At 29.7% G+C, this 9,632-nt stretch overlaps 1 protein-coding gene across 5 annotated transcripts in view; it reads right to left on the bottom strand.

Annotated features, from left to right (window-relative positions):
- Nucleotides 1-583: 583 nt before the first annotated feature.
- The window catches only part of GULP1 (GULP PTB domain containing engulfment adaptor 1), a 319,549-nt gene continuing 310,500 nt past the window's right edge, over nt 584-9,632 (bottom strand). For all 5 annotated transcript variants that reach the window (XM_062188944.1, XM_062188983.1, XM_062188954.1 and 2 more), the window contains 2 exons: nt 8,373-8,467; nt 584-2,519 (listed from right to left, as the gene is read on the bottom strand). In XM_062188944.1, coding sequence (XP_062044928.1) covers nt 2,448-2,519; nt 8,373-8,467 — 167 coding nt within the window. In that variant the 3' untranslated portion in view covers nt 584-2,447. The remainder of the gene's footprint in view (nt 2,520-8,372; nt 8,468-9,632) is intronic.

Raw genomic sequence — 9,632 nt, 5'->3', positions numbered from 1 at the left:
ATAAACAAATCTTGAGAGAGAGAGAGAGAGAGACTCTGTATCTCTAAAACACGTCATGTTTTAAATACTTTCAAATCTTCCTCATGATCACACAATTAGCCACAACTCAAATCCCATTATCAAGCCCACCTTTCTAAGACTATCAACTAAGACATCCTTTATAAGTATTCCTAGGAAAAAAAGGTCCCCAATTTTGAAAGTGATATTTACATCAGACCACTATTGAACTCAAATGCTTCTGGTGAAAAGAACTAAACCATGACCTTTTGCATCAACGGGATCAAGTCTGCTGTTTCACAACTGAATAGTATGTGTTCAGAAAGTAAAATGTGTGTGGGCTGTAACAAATGAAGTCTAGGGAAAAGGCTCTTCTCTCTTTTGCTTCTCCTTTTCTTCATCCTGCCTTCCCTACCTCTCAGCTTCCCCTGACTCCCCTCTCTTCCCAGTTACAATTTTTCAATAGGAAAATTTGTCATGGAGTAAGATTCAGAATGTGACTTAATCAGATATTATTTAATGAGATTATACAATTTATTTAAAATCATTTATTCTCAGCAAAATCAAACATATCATTGAGTTTACAAAGAAATACAATTTTTAGCCAGATCTTCATAAAAATCCACTGGTGGAATAAATGTTCATAATTAAGGACCAATTATGTACTATTTAATCATGCCAGTAGCATAACTGATTACCATTAAAAATTGGTAAAGTAACATATCTTAAATGTGCAAATATCTCAGTACTCTATTGTGTTACCATTGATAATAAATGGCCACTACATTTATAGCTATTACATAAAGCTTTTAAAGTACAATAAAAATACAAATTCTATTTGTTAAAAAAAAGCCATTTATATGGCTTCTAAACATCCTCATTATACAAATTCCAAAATACTATATGACAAACAAAACTATAAAGACTCTCCTTTATGAAACATGTACTACCCTCTATAAAGGAACAACATAATAGGTAACAGAAAACAAGAAGGCTTATATATATCAGAACATTATGGAGGTACATAAAAATATAATATTGCATAAGCATGTATGATTTCTGTTCCTACTGAAAGTGTACTTTAAAAAAAATCAATGCAGAAAAAATGTACTTTTAACACTTGAAGAAAATTCTGATGGGAGAAAAAAAAACTGATTTTCCAGGGCTACTCCCAATCTAAACCCATATTTTCGTTAATTAATTTTTGTCTTAGAATGTGATAGATAAAATTAGACATTTTGCAACTAAGCTTTGTTGCAATGCATAAAACTTACTTTGTTAAATAATGGGCAAATAATCTGTTTCAAAAATTTTAAAGTCAATGTTCATAAGCATATCCAGAATGAGATGCCATAGAATTTTATTGCTCATATCCAAGGCCAAACTTAGCAACAGCCTGATTTTTGTGAAAGATGAGATTGTGACTTCAACAGAATAAAACAAATTAAATTTGTTAAATAATTTATAAATCATATAGAATAGTTGCCACAGGGATTTTGAAAATATCAAAACTAATGGGCATCATAAAATGAACTTTGAAGAGAAAATATTTTTATTGAAGCAAAAAAATATGAGACAGATGGTCCTTTTTTAATGATAATAAATATACTTGGTAAAGTGTATGTGAATAATAGACATTGCATGTAAAAGCAGCATATATTCCAAATGTTTTTTTTTTTTTTAGGAAATATCAGATAAGATGATGTTTAGGTGTTATAGTAATGTAACTTATCTCTCTATAAATGAAATTACGGTTTTCTGTAAATAGCAAATTTTCAGCTTTTTCCATTCTTTATTTGTAAAACAAACAAAATATTTAGAGTATAACTGATAATAATAAACTACCGTTATTACCTTGTATTTACTAATAAATACTCTAAATGTATTTGGTTTAATAATTATTGGAATTTATAGTCCTGTTACTTTACCTGCTAAAGATCTGGTGGCATTATTTCAAAGTTTACATTTCCCAATACGTGAATAATATTATACTTATAATGATCTCTCTCTGATGAATGGAAACATGGCTAGAAAATACAATGTATTTATTTGGCCATGTAAAACTCTTATGAATTTTAAAAGGTATTATTAATGTATGGCTTTTGGGAAATCAATAATAAGCTAGCAGACTAGAGAAGTAACACAGATTCCAAGGTGCTAATTATTTAGAACTCCAACACAAAGTCAGAAACTTGGATTTGTCTTTCAATTATAAATCCATCTACCACCAAAGCAAACAGGAATGTCAAACTATGATATACCTTACAGTAACTTGTTTTGAAAATAAAAGTTACAGGTCAACAAAAATGTTGGAAATTTTACTGAAATAATTGTCAAAATATATTCAAAAATATATTGGCACATGTATAATACCTGTCATAAAGTAATAATGAATGATATATATGTATATAAACAAATTTAACATGAGTCAGGATCTTTTATTCTTGACATCAGCACCTGCTGTCTAACGGGTCCAGACAAAATACTGTGCCTTCAAGAGTTAGTCCCATTTTGAACCCCTCCTGTAAAACAGAATAAAATAATTAAAATAAGAAATGCTCATGCTAAAATATAGTGAAATCAGTACTTTAGACTATGAACAAAAATTGGAAGCTTCTTGCTTTGATCAACTAAGAAATAAATATACATCAAATGCTGGCTTGCCAAATTTTATATGGGTTCTTTTATAGGGCTTTGGTAGTTCGTTTACACTCATTAATATTTTAATGTTTTAAATATGTATGAGGTAGGCATGTGTGTGAGACAGAAGAAAAAGGCAATACATGCAGTTATATGGTTTTAAGATTTCAACACTGCTTTTTCAGTAAAGCTTATTTTGATGTCATCCTACTGCAGCTAAAATTGTTGGTTTAAAGATAATTTTTAATTGAAATATTTTAAGATAATTAGACCTCAAATTAATGAGAAGTCCAAGATAGCTTGGTAATTTTCATCTTTTCTTCCTGGCCACCAGTGTCCAAAAACTGAGTAAAATATTCTTCATACATCCACTGCCATGGACTACACTGATCAAGCTGCAAACCATTTGGCCATGGAGAAAATCTCCCTTGCTAGTTCTGCTGCTGCTTTTGGTGGACTGTCTGCCTTGACTCCTTCTCCACTTAACACAATTTAGAAGTTAAGCTGCCTTTGATTTATGGGGCATATAAACATATAATCCATGAAAATATTGTGCTTTCCCCTAAGGTTTTTAGTGGAAAAAAAAAAAAATGGTGGCCAAGGAGTATGTCCTCTACTCTAAGCTCTTCTTTTGAGCACACTGCGCCACCTCTGGTCTTACCATCTCCCCTCAGTCCCAGAACGCCCTTTCTTGTAAATCTGCACACACTACAAAGAGATTTTCATCATATTGTACTGATCCATAGAGTTGGAGGTCCTATGTTTGGTTTCCTTGTGGAAGCCGTTTTGAAGTGATAAGAATGGGTATCTAAAAGTATTTCCCTTTGTACAAATCCACTGTAAACATTATCTTATATTCTCAAAGAAAGCAGCAGTTATAACTGTAAAGCACTTTGTTATTGATATTCAGAAAATACCCTTCATTATATTGATAGTTAAAGTTAGACTAACAATGTCATCCCTGTAAATGATCTGCAAAACTCTTTCAGTACTTGGAATGCAAATTATATTCAGTTGGGTGAAGATCAGACTACTTACCATTATTTTTAAAAACCTATTCTTATCACAAAAAGAAGTATTTTGCCATATTTATGCATTGTTTTCAATTAGCGTTCAAATATTTAAAAAAGTAAATATTTTAAAAATATTTTAAATAAACTTATCACTTAAAATAGTTTATCTGAGGAACGGTACTGTATCATCTTTTGGCATATCATGAAATAAAGATAAATGATAGTTACAGAAATATAGCAAGAGATAATTACTTTTTGAAAGGTTTGATACCTACAATTACACTGAAAATACTATTTAATATCAATCAAAGTCAAATAGGTTTGAATCACTATTTTAATAACCAATTGTTTATCACTTTCAACAATTTCTCTATGGTGATTTTAAAAGGATATTCTCAAATCCTCTTAGGTTAACCTTATCATCTCAATTAACAGATAAATAATTACAAGGCTCAATGGTTTTCTTTTCTACAAAAATAGAATTTCCCATATATTTTCTGACCTTCTTTCATCAGTCACAGATTGGAAATCATGTTTTAGTAAATGCTGAATTATTTAAAGCTCTCCACATCCTTATCACACATTAATATCAATCAAAAGAATGGTTTTAAATTTAATTAAAATATTCATTGCATGCTTTTTATATGAAATATTTTGCTCAGACTATCTTATTTTGAAATAGAAAATCATATGAAAAAAGGAATTAATATTCAAATATAAAAATGGTTAACATGTTGAGGTTTACTCTTCAAAATATTGTTTTTCCAATTTATAGGTTTTTTTCAATTGTTTAATGATAATATAAATAACTATGTGATATATATATATAACTTTCTTATTCATATAATGTATTATATATACTACATATTATTTTTATCTTAATATTTTGACCATAGCAGAACTTTCTACATTACTCTGAGTTCCCATAAAGCAATTTATTATGACTACATAATATTCTATTAATTTTTGTAATAATTTGTTTTTGGTGATTTACAGTCATGAATAAGGTTGACTGGATATTATTGTGCACAGACATTTAACACAGTCATACATGTTTTCTTCTCAGAATAGTTTTAAAGATTTTTTTTTTTTTTTTTTTGGCTAAGGCCTCAGAACCCAGAGCTTTAATTCGGTGATGTTAATGTCGGTGTGGTCACGCTTACTCTCCTGTAATTATTGCTAATACTCAAGTGTTAGTATAGAAGAGTCTACTGCAGAACGTTAGCCCCGCCCCGCCCCGCCCCCACAGTGCCTGGCCCGGGGCTTGGTGATGAAGATTTTGATATCAAATAAAAATGCAAGTATTCATAACAAATTACCCTTTAATGTGACTCCATAAACTGACCCTGGCCTAGCAAAGTTTTTGAATGCTCTTTCATCACATTTCACTTGTACTCATTATTAGTAAGAAAACAAAACCACTATTTTTCCATATTGAAAGTGCAATTACAGTCCTTTATTTAATGTTTATGTGTACTTTTACTGGCCACAAAATATCTACATATGTGTTAGCTACCAGTTACCTTCTTTCGGGAACTACAATTTTTATCTGTTGCTCATTTAGCTTCCCAATCATATATATACTTGCTTTCATTTTATGTTTATATGATGTATTTATGCATATTTAAACAGAAAATTTCAAAGAATATAAGAAGACTGTAGATCCACATTTTTATTTTCCTTATAAAATTTTCTCTCCAATATAAAAATTTTCAGAGTATTCATTGAATCCCAAACATTTACAACTGTGTGAAGCTTCTGAGTTTTTGAGTATTTGCTGTAAGTTTCAGCTGTACATTGGACTTCTTCTGAATTATTAAGCACTTTGTTCTTTTATCCTTTGCTGAATTGCCATGCTTTTAAAAATGTGTTTAATTGTTGTATTCACAAGGTACACTTTTGAACTATCAATATTATTTCATTGACTTGTGTACCAATATCATGTACCCAGTAGTATAAATAATATCTAATGAAATAACTACATTATTGATTTCAAATAAATATCTAACTCTAATGCAATATGACTTAAGGTTTCTGCTTGAATTCTTACAGGCAGGAGACATGGCTGTAAATTCAACCTTCACAATTCAGTACCGGAGCTGCTAAAGTCACAATTCTCCATAATTAAAAGAGGAAAACCAATGATCTCACTAGGTTCATTAACTCAATGTGGTGCACACATCCATTATTCTATATTAAGTTCTTATATGTTATACAAAGATAAAAGTAGTAGCCAAATATGTGCATAGGATTAATTAGGCAAGGAAGATTAATTTTAAAAGTCATTACAAACTTTAGATAAAGAAGTATTATTACAATTTAGTTAAAGTGACCTTAAAGTAAATCTTAGACTAAAAGAAACAGACAAGCAATAAAGTATACAATGAAATAGTGAATAAATCGTTGGGAAAAAAACCTTTTAAATTGTGAGTTATGAAACCTAAAAACACAACTCATAACCAGACACATCCATATGAAACTTCCATTTGAATATTTATTAAAGCATGCAAATATTAAGGTTTTAGCTTTAGAAAGGTGTAAGTTGTCTAAAATTATTATGAAAATAATATACCAACCATCTCTGGCGCTACCCACCATGAAAGCAGAAAAGAATAAGAAAGACATTAAGAAAATATTAGAAATGGCAGAAATAAAAACATCACAGTTTAACATTATCTGACTACCATAACACTAAATTGTCCTAATACAGCATTTTCCAAACATTGTTCCTGCAAAACTCTGGATATAGTTGTTAGTTTTATTTTATTTAGTATATAGAACGTTTTTCAATTTTTTGAGAACTTAAAAAAATTTCACATAACTCTCAAGAACAAGAGCTACCACATCAGTGTCCATTACTCTCAAGCAGTACACACCTAGTTAGTAAAACTAATATAAATCTTTTGTCATCTGAAATGCAGCATTTGCTTAAACATCATGCATTATAGAAGTAAATATTTCATAGTCTTTGAAACATAGAAAAGAGGTGGGAGAATCATGCTATCTAACAGAATAACGTGAAAATCCACAGAAGTTTGATACAGTGATTTTAGTTTCAGCCAAATGACATCATCTATACTGTTATGTGACAGTTCTTAATTTAAATGTTATTGATGATGTAATGGTGCTTTCATTATTTATAATTTCTGAATTAATAATGTATAATAACTATGAAGATACATTCTTTATAACATTTTAGTAAATATTAAGACATGTTATGGCAATTTAAGTTAATGGTAAGCATCCAAATTTACTAGAAGGGATTTTAGTGCATAAGATGCAATGCTCTCTGTCCATTCGTGTATCTGTTCTGCATTATGCTCTTATTTTTTCCACTTGTCTGTACATTTATTTTTGTACTAGTCCTTTCTGAAACTGAAAATTGAGTTTCAATCAATTTTTGTTACAAGTAGTTTTTTTATAATGTACACCCTAGTGTATGTGAGCAACTAAATTATGACCTATACATCACAGCTAATTAGACAACTTCAAATGTGTTCATAACTTTTGACCATTCATGTAAGTTTTGCTATTCTTGATTTAAGTATATTTCTATAATTTATATGCATTTATCTGTATTTGTGTTAACCAATTTTTACTTTAATTATGAAGATTCAAAAATTAAATTATATTAAAGAAAATTTTAAAAAATATTTTTCACATAAAAGGGAATTATGAATCAGCTAACTTGAGAAACAGTGTTTTAATTTATTCTTTGAAAACTTTAAGAACTGTATTAAACAATTCAGTTTTTCTAATACAAGCATGTTATATCTAGAACAATAAAGAAATTCACCTAAAACCTAAAAAGATAAGATGGCTCAACTGTTGCAGTTCAAAAGGAGTGGAAGAGTATTACATTATCTTTTCAGATAAGTATCTATCAGTGTTAGATCAGAGTTCATGCAGTCATTGTTTTTCTAGGAACTGAATCATCAACAGTGAATGTATTACCCCAGGACTAGTAACCAGATGGACCTCTTTTGCTTTATTTTAGTGTCTTTACTGTCTTTTCTCAAGCAACTTCATATAATTAAGAAAAATAGGATATAGCAGCTTCATCAAATTGTAAAGCAAAAATACCAAGAGAAGTCTTTATTGTACTGTTTATAAGACTATTTGTTAAATCAGGGCCCACTGTGTAAGTTTTTTAAACTCAATTTCTCCAAACTTCTAAAACAATTTAGAAGTCAAAGATAAGAGGGAAAGTGAAAAGAAAGCCCAACTGGTCCACATTCCTAAAGAAATTGTCATTGAGTGTCTGTTTTTTTCAATGAGAACCCAGAAGTTATGAACTTTTGTTACAACGCTTCCTTTCAGAGAGAATGATTTTACTTTTACAATGATTTTCTCTCATCTACCCATTTGCCATTTTGAAATTCGTCATCATTAAGACTCAGGTCAAATCTTAGAAATCTAGTGCAATAATCCTTTAATTGCTGGATTTCAAAATAATGAGTATTAGAATTCATGTAACAGTATCAAAAATTAACCAAGTATTGCCATTGAAAATTAAATAGTTTAAAAAACATAATTTTCATCCTTAGCATAACAGGAGTGTTTCTAGCACTAAATATACATTTTATTTCAAAGTAATTTTTTATTCAAGTTGTTGCAGTGAAACCAGTTCAAGGAAAGGGTAATTTAGGGAAATAAGATACTCTTTGCCCCAGAATAAAAAATTAATCAATAAATCTTTATTGAATAATCTAAAACAGTCACCTGCATCTCATCTAATTTTGATTGAATATCTGGAGGAAAATCCCCTGCTCCACAGTTAAACGGGTCAAAAGGTTCTGCTCCAAACAGATCTCGTTCTAGAAAGAAGAAAATAATTTAGTGAATGACCTGAGAAGTATTATAATAGAGTGAGTTAATTTCAAAGGCAAGCTTATATAAATAGTACAGTCATGATCAAATAAGCCACTATTCTCACTCACACTCCATGTTGGATTTTCTTAAACTTAGACTAAATACTAACAAGGTAGCAAAATCCATTTTATAATATTAAAAACTATTTGATTACAAAGCGTTATTATCCAGAACGATTTCTGTGTCTTCAATAGACTAATATCAAATTACCAGATATCTGCTAATATACCACAATAACTACATTTCATTGAAGCAATTTAAATTTACTAAAATTAATTAACTGTTCATTGAGACATTCCTAAATCAATTTATTAACACCTTGCAACACAATGGCAAAGCAATATGGAGGAATGAGTGGATCAGTAAGTGGTTTTACTTAATACTTCATATCCAGAAAAAAACTTAAGGCACTACATCTCCTGCAGTATGAAATCCTTTCTCTTTCCTAGATAACAACAATGAGATAGTTCTTTAAAACTGAATTAAATCTCCCAAAAAACTTATTTTTGAAAATAGTAGGAATAAAGTATCAAAAAAGGCTTCTGTGCATTATGTTCTAAAGTATGCACTGCTTTATCTCACTAAAGAAGTATCTAAGTCACAATTGATGTCAGTAAGTGATAGTCTATGGTCTATTACAGGATTTAAAATTTTAGAAAACTATTTTCCTCTGAATCAATTCAAATGTAACCTTAAGTGGGAACAATTACATTTTATATATTCAGAAAATTTGGCATTTTCTAAATTCAACACTTTAAAAAATTATATTTAAGCTACTTTTACCACATTCTCTAAACTCACTCCATGGCTCCCATCATGAAGGATTTTCATACTTTTATATTTTCAGATCCTTGCATTAAATAATTTTCGGAAAGGCAAAATGCTTAGAAATTCCTGGTATCAGTAATTACCGTATGAATAAGAGGGATATGTAACTTATTATTCAAGCAAGGATGATTTCATAAATGAAAGGAACACTTTTTAGTTGTTATACTGGCACAAAAGCTGTAAGTTGAGACTATACTAAACAAATGGGAATTTATTGTTATCACCTATAAAAATATAAATTTATCGTTATTACTACTGCTGTTATTTACTTCTTTCAGTCTG

The sequence above is a fragment of the Lepus europaeus genome, chromosome 1 (genome assembly GCF_033115175.1).
Source record: "Lepus europaeus isolate LE1 chromosome 1, mLepTim1.pri, whole genome shotgun sequence".
Classification (NCBI taxonomy): Eukaryota; Metazoa; Chordata; class Mammalia; order Lagomorpha; family Leporidae; genus Lepus; species Lepus europaeus.
Note: the sequence above shows the minus strand (reverse complement) of the source record. Positions and strands in the feature narration are given on the sequence as shown.